This window comes from Anomalospiza imberbis, chromosome 3 (assembly GCF_031753505.1).
Source record: "Anomalospiza imberbis isolate Cuckoo-Finch-1a 21T00152 chromosome 3, ASM3175350v1, whole genome shotgun sequence".
Classification (NCBI taxonomy): domain Eukaryota; kingdom Metazoa; phylum Chordata; class Aves; order Passeriformes; family Viduidae; genus Anomalospiza; species Anomalospiza imberbis.
The window spans coordinates 108,466,350-108,484,389 of record NC_089683.1 but is presented as its reverse complement, the minus strand read 5'-3'; the positions used below and the strand labels follow the sequence as shown (position 1 = coordinate 108,484,389).

The 18,040-nt window shown below is 43.8% G+C and overlaps 1 protein-coding gene across 1 annotated transcript; it reads left to right on the top strand.

The window, feature by feature from the left end:
* Positions 1-498: 498 nt before the first annotated feature.
* On the top strand, positions 499-15,041 carry LOC137470044 (serine/threonine-protein phosphatase 4 regulatory subunit 3B-like). Its single transcript, XM_068183029.1, has 11 exons — positions 499-1,051; positions 2,313-2,390; positions 2,605-2,718; positions 3,489-3,605; positions 3,810-3,941; positions 4,596-4,684; positions 5,952-6,168; positions 6,506-6,645; positions 7,097-7,271; positions 7,858-7,931; positions 14,705-15,041. Exons 1-11 carry the CDS (start codon positions 503-505, stop codon positions 15,039-15,041), a joined length of 2,022 nt encoding a protein of 673 aa, XP_068039130.1. The 5' UTR covers positions 499-502.
* Positions 15,042-18,040: the final 2,999 nt, after the last annotated feature.

Genomic DNA, 18,040 nt, shown 5'->3' with positions numbered 1-18,040 from the left:
AGACCATGTAGCTCCAAGCCTGGCCTTCGATACTTCCAGGCTTGGGGCAGCCACGAGCTCTCTGGGCAAGCTGTGCCGGTGCCTGGCCACTCTTATTGTTCAGCATTTCTTCCTAATCTCCAATAGAAACAGCTGAAGCTATTCCCCCTCTTCCCTGCCTGCCCTTGGGAAGAGGCCCTCTCCAGCCTTCTCACAGGCCCCCAGCAGGTACTGGAAGAACTTTAGAACCTTAGAAGTTCTAAAAGGTCAACAGCAGACAGCAGCCGTTGGTCACTTACCGTGACCCTGGTCACGAGCCCAACATTCTATATTCTGGGAGTTAGAGGGACGGACCAATCAGCAGGCTCCAATCCAGGTGACGTCACAATGCCTGAAGAACACCTGAGGCAGTTGGAGGGGCAGAGCACCAGGAGGACAGTGCAGAGTGGGCTCCTGTCTTGCTGCTCTCTCGTCCCCTTTGGCTATTGGTGTCATTCTCTGGCAGTCAGCTAGGCCTAAAGACATGGGTAGAATTAGTCATTTGATGGACCTTCCCACCTGTGGCCTCCACAGACTTGGAGAGATTGCAGAGCTAGTGGCTTCTGTTCGCCTCTCACCCATCCGTAAGAGAAAGCTAGCGCTGGCCTTGAGGAAGAAAGGCTATATTCCAAAGCTGCTACATCTTTTCCAAGTCTGTGAGAGAGTAAAGAACACTGAAGGCTTGCACCTCCTGTTTGACATCGTGAGAGGAATTTTGTGCCTGGACAAAAACATTCTGTTTGAGGTGCTGTTTTCTGATGAGTGTATTCTGGGTGTTGCTGGATGCCTTGAATATGATCCTAGTTTGGCTCAGCCAGGATGGCACAGGGAATTCTTGACCAAAGCAGCAAAGCGTCAGGAGGTCATTCCTATCAGAGACCCTGAACTCAGGGAAAAGATCCGCCAGACGTCCCGGGCACAGTACATTTACGACATCATCGTGCCTAATTCGTCGGATTTTGAAGTGGGTTTTCTTTCTACCCTCAATTCCTTCATCAGCTCCAGCAAAGAGGAGATTCTAGAAGCCTTGCAGGTAAGTGTTTTTTAATGTGGCTTAGATGTGCTCTGTAGAGATCCCTCTGGCTGTAGTTTGGAAATGATTTAAAGTGGGTGAATACTGTAGAAGTTAATCACAGGCACTTTCATTTGCACAATGTTTTGAATGCCTTCCCTTCTTTCTGATCCCTTGGACTTTTGGTATTTTCAAAATGATAAATTTCAGGTGAACGCATTAATACTTTTTATGGGCTCTAACAAGATAAAGTCCTTCTCTTGGTTGCCAAGCAAACCTCTGGAGCTGGTTTTGTATAAGCATTTAAGGAACACGTAACTTCCGGTATTTCGTTCCAGGGACGTTTATTACACTGTTTTCCATGTAAAGGGGTGCAAAGAAATAGCTGGACAGATACGGCAGAAAGTGCCAAAACACTTGAGAGATGATGATGATGTTTCTGGGTTTCTTGGAGTGTAAAGAATGAAATGCTTTACAAAAATGTAGTGTTGTCCTAGATATCCTTAAATTTCTTATACCAGTAGAGGATGTGAATCTGAAAAGCAAATAATAGTCACAAAAGTTTCCCATCCTGGCAAAGCAGAGTGCCTGCATGTGGGAGAGCTGGTTTTACTGCAAGTGAGATTCAGAGAATGTGGCAGCAGCCAAACTGCAATCTGTTCATTGAGTCCCCACCACAGAGATGGACTGAAAAGGTGCTTTGCAATGCTGCAGATCCAAAAGAGGGAAACTGATCCCCTTGGGATGTTCACAGTGTAGTATGAATGGTGCAGGTACAGTAGGGCCAAGGTTTTCTCTTGGCTAGCACTTTTTTACATCAGGAGCGTACCACTTGCTTCCCTAGAAGTTTAGGTGCAAAGTGCTGTGAGGGCATCTGAAACAAATCAGGACTGTCCTTTTCTGTCCTTTTGATGTGTGTGTGGGTGTAGCAAATCCCACAGCGAGTCTGTGGGGTTTGGCAGAACTGCAAAGCATAGGGGTGGCACGGCAGAGGAGAGGAAATGTCGCACTGTAGAGATGAATTTAGGGATCAGCTTTAGGGATCATGCCCTGTGCCCAGCTTTACCTGTGGCTCTGGTGACCTGGAGCTGCTTCAGCTGCACAGGAGGAATGCGGAAAGACCGGGAATGATCCTGCTGGATGTGTACTCTAGCATTTGCCTCCTTTGTGATAAAAAGAATGGCAGTGAGGAAAGCTTGTGCAGTGTGGGATCCTAGAGAGATCGTATTTTCCGTTTCCAGAAGGCACTGGTTAATTTGTGCTCTTTTGGTCTGCTCCACAGAAAGATAAGGAATTTTTGCCTGACGTTTTTGCACAATTAAGAAATGAAGCTACAGCTGGTGAGCAACAATGTGAATTGGTAAGTTAGCAGTCTCGGTGGTTCCTCAAAGGCTTTCAATGAGAGGGATGAAGTAGAAAATGAAACTGCTCAGAGAGTTCTGCAGTCTTAGAAGTACTTCTGGAGAATCAGGCAGTACAGCCCCCAGTACAAATTGTAACTGTTTCCTCCTTTCAGAGAATTTTCTGACTCAAATACACAAAACCTTTTTTTTTTTTTTTCCTCTGTGCACCAGTTAAAGTTTCTCAAGGAATTCTGTGCCTTTTCTTGCACCTCACCTGAGAAAAGAGATGAATTTCTTCAAACTTTGGCAAAGTTGGGATTTCTTCCAATTCTTGAAATGTTACTGGTAAGTGAAAACTTAGAACTGGTTTTAATAAAACTAGAAAAGCCCACAGCCATATAGCATTTTTTTTTTTTTTAAATCTGCCAAGCACCTTTTTTATAAGTCTGATTGGAGAGTTTTGCTCTGCTGAGAATGGAGGTTTCTGGTAATGTCCAGAATCCAGAAGCTGCCCACAGTTCTGCTCTGGAGTAGCCTTGCTTGACTGCTCTTACTAGTTTTACTTTTCAGACTTCATGATGGAGAAGTCTGAGGGCCGTGAAGTCCTTGTGACAAGGTAGCCAAAAGGTGAAAAAGACTTTTTCATGTGGAAGCTTGATTGTTGGTTTTTTATCAGATAAAGACACGTCCCTTAAGGAAAGTTCTGGATTCTTGTTGCCTGTCCATGGGCACAGAAACTGTGGTACACCTTGGTTTGCACAGTTGGTCCTTTAGTACAAAACTCATAACTTGTGGGTAGCGGGCATAGAAAACCAATAAAGTCTTAGATATTCAAGCAAGTAGGACGTTGTGAATGTTTCCAGCCTACGTTAAGGCTCTCAAATACACAGAAAGCCTTGTGTCCTTTCCAAAGGAGGAAAACAGTAGGGAAAGGATTTGCCTGGTTCCTTGTGGTTCTTCTGTAACCATATTATCGTGTTTCTCATGAAAATTTATGTAACAAAATGTTCCCCAGTTATTAAACTACCTTCTCTTTGCAGCTACACCTGATAATAAATACCAAACTTTATTTACTCTAACAAATTAATATCTTTTTTTTTTTTTCTTTTTGTGAGGGAGTGGATAATCACCAGGTTAGATCTGCTGCTGCAGATATATTGTTTTATCTAGTAGAATTTTGTCCAGCCACCATCCAACAGTTTGTAATGCAAGAGGCCCAGCAGAGTAAGAATGTAAGTAAAAGTGGTAAGGAGTCTGTTGACTATACCAGTTTTAGGGCAAAGAGGAAAATAACCAGCAAAAGAAAAGCTAAATTTCTGTGTTTTGTTTTAATTTTCATTTTTAAAGAATTGCAGAAAGTGGGGAACTCATTCCATTCTTGTCAGTAATTATCTTGTGGTTTCTTTCTTTGGTTTTTTTTTTTTTTTTTTTTGCAGGACACCCAACTCATCACTGTGGTCATTGAGCAGATAATCTGTCATCCTGACCCTGAATTTGGAGGAAATAATCAATTAACGGAGACTTTGTGCACTTTGATCGATCCAGAGAAAATGCCGGCCACAGCTAGTGTAAGAGAACATGAATGGCAGAAAACATGATACTGTCTTGGCAAACTTAAAAGCCTGATATTCTCTATTGCTGTCATTGTGGGCAGGGGATAAAAAATTATAGGATTTTTTAAAATTGATTGGAGTGTGGTCTGATAACGACTTTAAATAAGCAAAAGATAAGCTAATTTTGCTGCTGAAAGGTATGTGTCTGGGGCATCGTGCCAGTATTAAACCACACAATCCCATGTGCCAGTGCCATAGCACTGTCTGACCACAGCTCTCTCCATCTGGATGATAAATCTTGAAAGATTTTAATACATCGTTACGTAGCAGAATACCTGTGAAACGGTTTGCAGGTTGTTCTGGGCAAAACTACGTACACTTCAGAATGGTTTAAGGACACTTTGGCAAGCACTTTGAGTCGTTGATGTTTTTTCCAGTATATATTTGCATCCATGCTGGGAATTCTTTTAATGATAGCTAGCTTGTTTGGAGACACAAGAAACACACGTTTGTCCCAAAATAAAGAAACTGATCTTGTGTGGAGACAGTGCTGCAGATCCAAAGAACTCGGAAGGATTCTTTGGAGGCTGTTTCTTCTGTTACTACTCTTTTTTTATTTGAAAGGTTGTATGTGAATGCCAGTGTTTAATGAAATTATTCTTGTTTCAGAATTTAGAAGTATTTGAATTTCTCGATATCTTCTACGACCGTTACATTGATGTTCTTACAGCGCCGCTTCCGGCTGATACATCAGAAGAGTGGTATGACATAGGTAATGACAATTTTAGTTTTTTTTCCCTTTGAAGGGCCTTACAGTCCTGGTAACAGCAATAGACCTGTGATGCCTGCTGGGAATACACTTGCTGCAAGCTGCTGTTCCTCCAGGGACAGGGATTATGGGGGCAGGACTCTTCATAGCCCCTTCCTGAAGCTGTGAATGCTGGCATAGCTTGATGGCGTACTTTGTAAAGATGTACTTCCTTCATGTATATTGAGAATAATGCCGTGGTTTTGCTCGTCTAATTTTAAAGAATATTTACTGTAAAGGCAAAAAAGGCGCAGTTGTGTTTGTTGTTTTGTTCGGTCCCAATGTCCTGCTCCCCAAAGCAATCCAGTAAAACAAAAGTCCACTAAAATCTGTCAGGAATTGCAATAGCAACTGAGCGCAGTGTACTTTGACAGTACATTGTTTATCTTTTTGTACAACTTACGGCATTAATTTTTCTTGTAGATAATTATCGAACAGCAGAAATACTTGCCTCAGTTTTGGAGCTGTTGTCTTTTTGTGTGGAACGGCACAAGTACCACATGAAGGTTTTCATTCTCAAGAAAGACCTCCTAAGAAGAACACTGGTCTTGATGAAATCCAAACACAAATTTCTGGCTTTGAGTGAGTACGGAACTGTCGTGATTTCCTTTTCCAAGGCTTTGTGTGTCCTGTGTGGAAGGTGCACCAGTACCAATGTACACTTGAACTCAGAATTCCTGCTCAGTTGCTGTGTTTTACAGGCTACAATTCAGTAATCTGGAACAAAGGAGGTAGCAGCTGTCTGTAAGCACAGACCAATGCAGTTTCTTGTGGGAAGAGGATTGTTGTCTCTTTTGAAGTCTACAGGGATTCTTTCAAATCTTCATGAGAGGATCCTTTGTAATCAGATTTCTTGCCGCATTTCAGTGGAAATGTTGTCCTTTCTTAATAATGTCCTAAATCTGGTTCTCCTTGTGGAGAGTGAATGAAATTCTGTGAGCCAGAATCTTTAAAGGCTTAGGGCTGGTTCTGGGAGGGGAACAAGGACAAAAGCACGGTGGGGAGTTAATAGTTTAATTTCATGCATGCTGGAATGCATTGCTGCTGGACTTGAGAAAGAAATCCATGGTTCCTGATGACCTTCAAATACCCAGGAAAGTCCAAGAAGGGAAAGAAATGTGACCTATCAACAAATCTGCTTCTGCACTTTAGGGCTGCATCTTCCTCTTGGGGTAACACCAGGTTTTTCAACTGTTCCAACTCAACAAAAAGGTGAGAGCCTGCCAAATGGTTGTTGAATGCTTGAATGTCTTTCTTCACACAGCTGCTCTTCGCTTTATGAGGAGGATAATTGGCCTTAAAGATGACATTTATAACCGTTACATCACTCTGGGGAACCTGTTGGAACCCGTTGTAAGTGCTGTATTGGACAACAGGAATAAGTGCGACCTGCTCAAATCTGCCTCGATGGAGCTGCTTGAATTCATCCAAAAGGTGAGTTCAGCAGTAGCCTCAGCACCAACACGTCCATGACCTCGCAGGGCAAGAGGCAAAAGGCAGATTTTCCAAGATAGCAACCATCCTGTTTTACTGGAACAAAACGGGTCTGGGACGTTTACTGTCGATTGTCCATTTCTAAGGGAAGTTAAATTATTCTCTCTGGATCTCAGCTTTTTCCTTAAGAATAAATCGGATTGCTTCCCATTTGTTCTCGACAAGAATATTTTGGTTCTGGACAAAGAATCAGTTACTTTCCAACATAAAGTTAAAAGCTTTCTAACTTTCTGTGTGTGAACCTTTGAGACTGAAATCCTGTCTTGTTCCTATTCAGGAGGATATTCAGTTCCTTATTGCACATATAGTTGAGAACTTCTCGGATGCACTGGAATCCGGCAAATACATTCAGACATTCCAGGGACTGAAGAAAAAACATGAGCAGGCAAAAGGCCAGCAAAACAAGAAACTGAACAGGTATGGCCCAGTTTCTGTCTTATGAGGCTGCCAGGGACTGCCATTCTGCAGGCCTGCTGGTTGGTTTTTCATTTCCCCTAGAGCAGCAGAAGCAGGTGGCTGGGATTGGGGTTGGATTGCATTCTTGCTGAAAACTTCTTGGGTTAGAGTAAACCTCCATCTACCTTTCTCTGAGTAGAGCTGATGTGGTCAGCAGATTAAATGTTCTGCTGAGAAAATTCTCAGCTGATGAAGAGCAGAATCTTGCTTTGTTCTTCTGCGTTAGGATTCAGTCTGCCTCATTATCACCTGGGTATTTGTGAAGCTTATGGTGAGGGTGGAAGCAGGGATGGAGCTGGATTGTCTTCTCTGAGTCACTCACCTAATTCTAAAGTTGTGGAAGCCATTTATGACCTGGCTGAGTCTGAAACATCAGGCAAAGCTTCAATCACTTGTCCTATGTCTCTTGCAGTGTCCCCTTCATATTGCCTGGTGAGACACTCGCCAAAGAAGCAGTAGTCTCACAGGTGGATGAAGGTGTGCAGTTCAGTAGAGGTGAAGAGAAGGCAGCTCCAACATCGCCAGCAAGCTCCAACGGCTCCTACCCAACGTACAGAACTGGGACCACAGTGGAGACAGCCCTCAAGGTGGGAGAGAACTTCTATGGAAGCTCCTGTCCTCACACAGGACAGCAGAGAAGCCTCGTGGAGCTTTACTGGGTGTAATGTGGCACAGTCAGCAATAGCCTTGTGCAGGGTACATTAGTTAGGGACAAATTCACCCAAATCCCTGACTAGTTTCACCAAGAGTGAAATTCTGACTAGCTGGGGTAAGGTTCAAGGAGGATAAGGTGGGACTGGAGTCTGCTGTTAATCTGGGGAGCACAGGTTAATTTTGCCTCTTGTGCATGATTGAACTGTTGCTACTCCTTGGCCTTCTGCCCTGCTCAGCCGGTGCCCTGTGTGTGGGAGGTGCAGATGAGATTGCCTTTTTTGGAATCTATTCCCCATCAGGGAATTAGTAAGTGTTTATAAGCAGACAAAATGCAGGAAGTGATACCTCTTTTATGCCTTTTACAGCTGAGCATTATTTGAATCAGCTTCCCAGCAGCTACAGAAAACTGTGGCAAGAATTTTATTGCTCAACCCCAAGACTTGGGGGAAAAACAGATGTGCAGCATGTATTTTTTCAATGTGGGAATTTCATTTGTTTTTACCTTTTTCTAATTGGCAGAGAGGTCTACTTGAAGCATTTGGTTATCCTGACAATGAAGAAGATGGGACATCATCAAAGAAAAGAGCTCGTCGGTATTCCCGAAGGAAGCTGTAGTTTTGTAATATGTGTTATTTGTAAATACTAGTTTATTAAAATGTTACATGAAACCTGACTGGGTGGGTTTGCTTTTTTTCCTGTGAGTTACTGTTGTAGTCAGTGGTGCCATGCCCTGGGCAGAGGGTAACCCCGCTCTTGGCTTCACTTTCCATCTGTCAGGGCCAAGTCAGAGCAGGGTTTTAAAAAGATTTCTACTCTTTTGAAACTGAGTTGCAGGTCACATCTCAAACTTTGCAAGTAAAGCAATTACTTTTGCCTAAAGTTGCTTTATTTTAGCAGATTTCAGTATCTGGCTGTCTATAGGCTCTCAAGAGGCTGAGGCCAGTGGTTGAACAAATCTGCACTCCAGGGATGCTCAGTAGCTCTGCTGCTGAACACATCACTGAGTTTCCAGCATTCTGGAAAGTCAATGTCCATGTAATTTGAAATACTGACATATAAAGCACTGAGTTGCTTGTCTGAAAGTTCTGTACAACTAAGCGTAAAATTAGGAAACAAATCCTTTTGGTTATTGGTGATGCAATTGATTCTCAAGACATCCATCTTTTCTTGGGGTCTGTGATGGGCTTCTGAAAGCCAAGTTGCTTCCTTCCAACTTCTTTGCCTTTGAACTGAAAGACACCCTGAATCGGGGTGAAGCCAGCTTGAGCTTCTCCAGCAGTGCACTGTCTTCCTGTGCTGTGCTTCCAGCCCTCCCACTGGCTTGGTTTTTCCATGGGAAGCAACTTGGCAGGTGATGGCAGCACCCACCCTCTGAGTGCCTTGTCCTTCTAAAATGCATCAGCATCATGTCACTTCTGCTCCCTTGGCTGAGGGGTACAGAGGGAGGACTTCATCGTTTGAAAACTCCCAAAGAGGAAAAAAAGAACAGAGCAAATTTTTTACCTATGTAAAAGAAGACTTTTCAATAGAAACATGTGGTTTTTTCCATTCAGCTGTGGAGAAAAAAAAAGAATCCCTGAGATTGATGGGAGCCTAAACAGTAGGTCACAGATTAGGAGCTAAAAAGCATTTTAGCCATTCACTGGTTAAGTTATTGGTTATCACAGACGTAGCATTTATTCCATTCAGCTGCAGGAATCCCCATGAATGTGACACTTCATCTTCCATCAGGAAAATGGGGTTTTCCAAAAACATTCCATGCCTATCTGAACCCCATGTTATGTGCTTGAGAAAACTTACTTTAAGATTTTATGCTTTTGTCACCTTGGCTGGGTGTGAAATGAGAACAGAAAATAAGAAGCAATGAACTGCACTGCCAACGCAAATCACTCCAGCAGAAATCGGTAGCATATTTGTCAGAGCACTTTCTTTAGAAACCTGTAACAGAAGCTAATTTTTTTATTCAAAACTATAGAAGAAATGCTCAGCTCCCAAACCTTATAGCTCAGGGGGAAATTTAAATATTATATCTGGAATAGTTTGTGTGGCAAGCACATTTCTCTCTCGCTCTCAGGATTTTTATAAAGGTGCAGAGAGAGAAGTGAAAGAGAAAACAATTTCTATTTCTGCTCCTTGTTTTTCTCTTGTGGAATGTGTTTGGAGAATTGTTTACCTAGAGCGAATGCCTGGTTGGAACACGGTGGATTGTCAGGGCCTGATGGCCAGTCGGATCTAGAATAAATGTAACAACCGTATATTGGCTCTTGACCAAGACTGGCTTTTTAATGGTACTCTAGACTTCAAAATACTTGAGTTGTTTATTTCACATGTGTGTGAACAGATATCACCTCCCCTGCCACACATACAGGGAAATTTAGACCTGACTAAGAGAGAGTGCAGGAGCCATGAAATCATGAGTTCAAAGTGCTTCTCTGAATGATCTATTTAAGAAGATTTCTCTCTGCTAGAGAAATCTCTCTGTTCCAGAAGTTAAGTAGATCTCTCTGCATGGAAAGTAAACCAGGTTACCAACGCTTCTTCGTGGTTGTTTAGTTTAGCTCATGTTGGTGACTGTCCTATTCCAAACTGGAGAACTGCAAAAGGACCAACAATTCTCTAGGCAAAATTAATGTGCAACCCTTACACTGGTTGCGTTTCGTGTCTCCAGAAAGCAGCAAAAATCTGGGTGGTTTTATCTCTACAGGTTCGATGTATGAGTGGACAAAAATGTTTGTATTTGTGCAAGTCGAGGTTCAGGAATACACTAAATACATGGCTCTTGTGTATTTTCCAGCTAGCTGAGAGATCAGGAGAGCTTGTTTTGGGTGACTCTTGTCTATGTGCTAGACACTGCCACCAGAACTACATGCAGCTCTCAGACTGCTCACCACATCAAGCTACTTATTTTCTAGAGCCTTCTCTCTACTGACAGCTTATATTCAACATTGAGGAGAGACTAAATCATGAAGCCGCATTTATGGAGGAAAAAAAAATGCAGTTTCATCCTCAGAAGGTGTTGCATAAGGTAATTCTTTGTTTCAGGAGTTTGCTGCAGATGCATTTCTGCTGGTGTGCTTTGACAGCCTGAGAGTTAATACACATCTTCAAGCAACCCTGGTGTTCTCTCTCTTCCTGGCTGTATTTCTGGTGGTCACAGATAACAAAGGCAGAGAGTGTCGTTCTGTGCCATATCCCCATGCTTCTGTCACTGAGAGCTCTTTTTTGTTTGATTTCTGGTTTCGGTGGTTACCATCTAGTGAAATAAAACACAGCTTCCACATGAATGACCGAGATGTCAGAAAAGCTATTGATAGTGATTATACAGTTTATGCTTCTTATGCCCTGAAAGTATTCAAAGCATTAGATTCCTCAAATGCCCAAGCCAAATTAGATTTTGCTTTTTGGTTTTGTTTTGTTTTGTTTCATGGGGTTTTGTTTTGTTTTTTTTTTCTGGAGGTTATTTGTTTTTGGTTTTTTTTTTTTTTCCCTTTGAGCTCGTTTAACCAGACAAATATGAGAAATGAGGAAATAAAAATGACTGGATATTGAGCCCTTTTATTCCAAATAAGGAGGAACTCCACAGTGATTATTCTGTTGTGTCAAAATTGGGAAAACCAATGGAAAAGCAAGTTAATAAGCTTAAGTCTCCTACATGTTTTAGTTTCACCTAGTGATTTTATTATGTATAAACTTTTTTCATGCCCAGTAGGAATAAAAAACGAAGCTACATTTAGCATCCTTTCAGGTGAACCTGCTGTAATTCACTGAAATTTATTTCTCAGTACCTCAAATATGCATTTGACATGGAGATCCTTCAAGTCTGCCTGCCTGGCTATTTATCAGATATGGCGAGAAGCATTTTTTTTCACATAAATGAGTCTTTATTAATTTCCTGTTTGGCTTATTTTTCCTAATAATTTTATAGTATTTATCTAATAAATACTTGGTGCTTAGGCATGGTAACAGGCCAAGAGTAAACATCAGACTTTGTGACAGTGAAATCTCACAAGACTGTGGAGATAGTCCACAGTCTGATTCCATTCACTTGCTTGGTGCACACCCCCTTCTCTCATTTCATTTCCTCCATCTGGGGATATGTCTCAACACTGACCACTCAGAGACCAATCGGTCTTCATCCAAATTCTGCTACAAACAATAGAGATATCCCATTAATTAGATAGCTACCGTATTTTCTGCAGTAAGTCCTATTTATCTCTGTATTCATGAGGAAGTCCAAGGCAATATCCTGGATCAGTGCAACCTTCCCGAGGCTGCAGTGGCATGAACACTAGACCGATTGTCTATGCACAGGTAATAACTCCCTATTGCAGTCTTGACTGTCATCTACTTAGACAAGAGGATTGATGAGAAGAAGAGGTTGATGAGGAGAAAAGGTGGAAAATATTGTCACAATTGCTTTGTACATTATTGCAACAGTTTTTAGAAGGGGGAAAAGACACTTTAAAATTATTTTGATCCAAAATACTGTAAAATATTGTAAGGAAGAGGAGTACTACTCTGACATATTTTGTTTATTTTAAAAGATTAATTATTCTTGAAGGCCTTGATGGTAAGTTTTCAGTCAGCTCTGACCACTGAGCAAATGGCTGAAAGCCAAGAGTTATTTACTACCCAAGTTTCACTTAGGCAGACAATCAAGGGCATTATCCCAATCATACAACAATTATTTTGGAAGAAGAATGTACCATTTGAATCCATAAATAATGCACTTCATCATCTTAGCATTGCGAAGGGGGGCACTGGAGCTTGGTAACTGCAGACTTCTGAGAGATTGCTTTGTAGAGATTTTCAAAGATGCCATCATGGAGGCAGGTGTCTGGCTCCTGGAAGTTAGATAGCAAATGGATATTCTTGAAGTTCTTCTGGATTGCTGCTTTTTCTTCAAGGGCCACCACTGCTGCATAGTCTTCATGTACTTTGGGGCAAAACGGGCTCACAGTCAGAGCTTCTGCTTGGACCTTCCCCTACATTTGCAGTGACAGACACTACCAGCTCCACTCTTGGCAGACTCATACCTGTCCTCCTCGTTCCAAGTAGCTCAGTGTAATGCTGGAGATGCCGGTTATCCCTACAGATAGACACTTGCACCGTGTTCTCACAGACAGACCTGAGTTTTTCGTGTTGGACCTTCCACTTCTGAACTTGATGACTTCCCCCAATCCGTTCTCTAGTAATGCATGGAGTGCCAGCGTGGAAGATTTTAGTATTGTATTCACGCTAGACAAGTAATTTAGTCTGAAGTCTATAGGTGCTTAGTGAGAAGAGTAAAGTATCCAGTAATGATGAGTTAAAAGTTCTACAATCAAACAAAGTAATATCATGTTTTCAAAGGCTATGTCTTAATGCACAGGAATATCAATTACATTGGCATATCCTGATTTTTTTTTTTTCGTAGCTTTAGTACTTGCCATATATTCTATGATTCTGTTTAATTCTGAACATTTGGTTGCCTGTATTCCTTGTGTCCTTTCAGCTTTCCTGAATATAAAAGTGGAGGTAACAGTCAAGTGAAACACTTGGAGTATGGACTTCAAGATGCAGATTTTTGACTTATTTCTACAAGTAAATGCCTCATCTTTACTTTGCCTGTTCTTGTTAAAATACTAAACTCTCTTTCCTCCAGCTGAGATTTCCAGAATGTAAAAACATCTCTTTACCTCTGCTAATACATGCAAAACTGGCATTTGACCAGTAGCATTGTTTGGCCACGACAGTTTTGGAGTAGGCAAAAGGCAGCCCTGTGATCACCAGCTCACTTCCTTGTCTTGGCTTTTTCAGTCTGTGAGGCCCTCGGCAAGGTCTGTAGCAGGACATCTTCCCCCACCACACGAGAGCATATCTGCTGCTCGTTAGCTGATGAAATAACTCAGGCCATCTCACCTAAGCTCACCTAAGCCCTGGTGCAATGACTCAGTCCAGACAGTTTGCCTTGCAGTGAGTCCTTTCAGCACCATGGAATTGATGCTTTTAGGTGACAGTGAACATCTTGCTGTGGAAGCACATGTAGAAAGATAAACTGGAATTTCTGACCAACAGATGCTTCATTTTACTAACTGTAAAAGCTATACCAAACTTTCACAAAGCAGAAATCGTCTGCACATTCCCGGGAAACATGTGGAGCTTTCTCCCCAAAGTCATGGCACCAGCTCTTTGTGCTTACTCTGCTTAGGACCGAGTGAAAGGACTCTATGTGCACTCCTGTCATTTTGGTGGTAAATGTCATTGACTTCTAATCTAAACTGTTTCTTTGCTAGCTTTAATATAGGTACCCTAATCTTGTGCCCTGCTTCATGTAATCTACTAGTGGTTCTTTTATACTGAGTAGTAAGTAACCCAACAGAAATTAAAAGTGAAGTTTATAGACCGGAAGACTGCTCCTAGGTCTAAAGTGCCATGTAAAAATATTTTCTGTAAGTCATTGGGGAACACCCAAATCCACAGGCAGGTAAAGGATGAAAGTCTGAGCTTCGTCCCATTTAATTTTTAGAGATTCATCTGTATTAAGAATGTGACTTATCTGTTATATTCATAGTTGGAGAGTTTGTATTCATAACTTCCTTCAGTCATCAGTTCCTTAGCTCTGGAGTAGACTTTTCCTCAGTGTGCTCAAAGTAATACAGATAATATTGCCCGAATGCAAGTAGAAGATACACATACCACTTGGTTCCTCAGACACTATTTTCTAGGGAAGTACGGAAAATTCAAGTACCAAAGAAATTTTTTCTACCTGTAGTTTTTAATAACTGAAGTCACAAACCACTGATACTTCTACCAGTGATACTATGGAGCACGCATGTATGCTATGTAGGAAATCAATATTACATCTGTTCTAAGTTTTAAAAACAAGGAACATAGTTTGTAAATTTTCATCAGGTTGGCTTTCTATTGATAAATCAAGCCTTGCTTTGGATGATATCCAGACTAAACCAAGAGAAAATAGAGTTTGTGTAGATTAAGATGAAGCTTTTTTGTTTCTATACATTAAGAAAAAATGTCAAATGTAAGACCCCATGCAAGACTTGATTTCCTGAGACTTGACTCCTTCTTTAGTGACCTTGGTGTCTTCATGTTGTTTCTCGCTGTGTCTTTCCTCCGTCCATTTTGCTCACTGGAAAGAGGATTGAGGTCTGCAGGTCTCATTTAAAGAGTGTATTTGATCCGGAGCCTGCAGATGGTCATGTCATCCCTGCTGGGCAGTGGCCAGAACACTCACAGTGACAGGTTTCAGGCCGCGCTGGGAGGAGCGGGGAGGCTGTGTCAGAATCTCAGGGGGCCTGGGCCAGAAGGGCAGTGGCTGCTCTGGTTGCACGGCTGGTCTTCGCTTTTTTGTTGTGCTCAATTTCAGCTGCGGGCTGAGGGCTTCTCCTCCTCGTTTCCGGCAGTTCCTGGTGAAACTCAGCAGTGGCAGAATTTCAGCCGAGCCGCGGGCGGGTCTGGCCATGCTAGGGGTGGGAGAGACCCGGCTTGGCCAGCGCTACATCGGAGCATGGCCTGGCCCTGCCGGGACAGGGCCTGGCAGGCTCCCCGGGAAGGGGCCTGGCCCCCGCTGGGTTGCCCGGGCTGCAGAGCCGGCTCTGATTTCAGCCACGTGGCGCTGGGACAGCCCCTGGGCCAGACGACTTCCATCCGGCGGCTGGAGGTGTTCACGGTGTGTCACGATCCGCTCGTGCGGGGTGTCTTGATGGTTTTGTTAACCCATCCCAAAAGTGCAAAAAGGCAAACAGCAGGGGACCATCACAACAAATGCACCTTTATTTAGGTTCCGACAGCAAATGCGATCGAGGGGACAGAAAAAGAAAATAAAGAATAGAGAGAAAGGAAGGGAAGAAGGGGAATATAGCTACCACCGTTCGAGATGAGATCCTCGACGGTCCAGCTGCACAGATTTGCCATCGTCCGTGGGGGTTAACCAAAGTCTTCCCAAAAATGTACAGTTTTTACAGTCTTTAGCCAGAGCGAGCGGCATCTGGCCAGAAGGTGGGCAAGATTGAGGGGCCGTTGTGAAGAGCCCATGGGTCTGTGAAGCAGGTGCAGGCATGCAGGCACAGGCCACCGCTTGTCACAACCTGTTTGAACGCAGCCTTCTGTAGGAGCACAGCGAGCGCACCTGCTGACAGTCACTGGGCAAGCGTCCGCATCCACCTGGGCCAGGCCAGAACTCCTGCCAGGGCCTGCAGGGTCCTTGCGACGGTCGTGAGGCAAATGAAGGAAACTTCGGACCGTCTCTCACACGGTGGAGGGTTTTTTCTGGCAGCCGTGCAGGGGAAGGGGAGGCGGCAGTCAGGATCCCAGCGGCCGATGGCCTCACCTTCCCCGGCAGCCGCTGGGGCTCGGCCGCGCAGGCCGCAGCCAAGCGGGCCTGGCCGGGGCTGCATCTCCCTACCTGCTCAAGGCCAGAAGAAGAAAAGAACCTCCCGGGCTTTGTTCGCCTTTACATGTGTGTGAAAAACGCCAGTCACTTGTTTTTAGAATTTTCTAAAGGCCTCCAGAACATTTGGTGTGTTGTTTTCCATGGGACTCATTCCATGCCCATTTCAGATGCAGTTTTCCATTGATGCTGAATGGATTTTTGCCTTTTTTTTTCTCACATATTCTCAGTGTTCTTTACAGATGTATTTATAGCCTGATAGTGTATGAATTGTCCCAGTGCTTTTCCTTACCTTTTTCCCTGGGCAGAAAGACAAAATATATTCCAGAGCTCCAAGCCCCAGAGGGTACAAGGCCCCTGTCCTGTCTTGGTTCTCCCTAGGAACCAAGGTCAAAACCAGCTCTTTAAGATGCATTTTCATTAAGAATGTTTAGTCCCTAAGAAGGGGAGGCAGGAATCAGGGAAGGGTTGAACTGCGGGAAATTGCCCCACCAGTTTTGTCTCTGGTGATTTTTGCCAATTATGCTAATTTGCTAAACTTAGAAAACTGCATTTACCCCGGGGTGTTGGGGGGGTGTGTGTGTGTGTGCATTTTGTGGACATTTTCCATATCTGTCCCTGGAGGCCTCCAATAAACAGCAGCCTTTATATTACCTCCTATACTTATCGTATGTTGAAAGTGTGTGTTGTTTCATTTGTAGGTTTTTCAAGGCATCCCCATAGGTAGAAGAAGCTGGGACGCACCCTTAATTTGTGAAGCACTGGACCTGTTCATTGCCATCTGATTTCAAAAGGCTTTCCAGCCCTAATGGGCTAGTGGAATTGTTCATTGTCACTGATGTCTCCCTTACTGCAGCAGGTGTCCTATTGCTGGAAGGGCCAGTGTGGCCCTTAGTGCATGTGGTAAGAAGGGACATGTAGCAGCTTTAAATTAACCGACAGGAAAAGAACACTTAGAATGTCTTTTGAAGTTCCTAAGGTGTTGCACAAACACGAATGATTCTTTGCACTTACTGAAAAGACAAAACCAGCTGCTATTAACAAGCCAACACAGGGTAAGAGCCATGACACAGTTCTTGCTGGTTTTATATCTCTTCCAAATCATAGGATCATAGAATGGTTTTCATGGGAAGGGACCTTAACGATCATCCCGTTCCAACCCCTCTGCCATGAGCAGGGATGCTTCTCACTAGACATGGTTTCTCAGGGCCCCATCCAGCCTGGCCTTCAACACTCCCAGGGATGGGGCATCCACAACCTCTGGATGGCTCGTCTAATACCTGGAGCAGGAAGCTGTCCTCTACACAAGGGCTCCAGGAGTGCCCTTGGTTGCTTGCAGCCTGCTGTATTACTTTCTCAGCAGATGTTGGTGAGGTAGGTGTTAAAGAATGCATTCAGTGCAGGAAACTCGGGATGCAGCTGCAGTACAAGATGTAGGCTGGGCTCTGAGGAGGCCAAGGCAAGAGGCCATGAACTGCCCTTTGCATTACAAAGGGCACAGGGACCTGTGGGGCAGCCAGGGGACTCAGAGGCACAGTAGGAGCTGATGAGCCCAGACCTTCATGACCTTAGATGGTGAGGGGATAAAAGCACACGAGTTTCTTTATTCAAGTTCCTCCTCAGAGGCACCAGCTTGAGTTGTTCTTTTGTTTATTTAGTTACTGCATCATGATTAAATTGTTTTGAGGATCTGGACATCTGGGACTCAGCTATGGGAAACCCAGGGCTAAGCTGGGAAGGAAACCTGGTCTGACTTTGTGGGAGTGGAGGATACAGCTGGGAAGGCCTTTGATCCCACATGAGGTGATGTGAGAGTGACTCCAGAGTGGCTCTTGGGTGGTTGGACAGGGAAGTTTCCTTAACACGGAACCCCCCGCTTCCCAGCCTCTGGCTTCTGAAAAGCCCATAGCCCTCCAGTGCAGTTCGGGAAGTGTCCCAGCATGCTTCCATGATGACAATTTGAGCAGAGCTAGGTTTGGAAGGGACCGAAAAGCTCATCTGGTTCCAACGCCCCTGCAATAGGCAGGGACATCTTTAACTAGACCATGTAGCTCCAAGCCTGGCCTTTGGTACTTCCAGGCTTGGGGCAGCCACGAGCTCTCTGGGCAAGCTGTGCCGGTGCCTGGCCACTCTTATTGTTCAGCATTTCTTCCTAATCTCCAATAGAAACAGCTGAAGCTATTCCCCCTCTTCCCTGCCTGCCCTTGGGAAGAGGCCCTCTCCAGCCTTCTCACAGGCCCCCAGCAGGTACTGGAAGAACTTTAGAACCTTAGAAGTTCTAAAAGGTCAACAGCAGACAGCAGCCGTTGGTCA

Bases quoted from the DNA above. Each gene is read 5' to 3' on its own strand.
- LOC137470044 (XM_068183029.1), top strand. From the start codon at position 503: ATGGGTAGAATTAGTCATTTGATGGACCTTCCCACCTGTGGCCTCCAC. The intron at 1,052-2,312 runs GTAAGTGTTTTT...TCTGCTCCACAG, and splicing joins AGATTCTAGAAGCCTTGCAG to AAAGATAAGGAATTTTTGCC. The intron at 2,391-2,604 runs GTAAGTTAGCAG...TCTGTGCACCAG, and splicing joins GTGAGCAACAATGTGAATTG to TTAAAGTTTCTCAAGGAATT.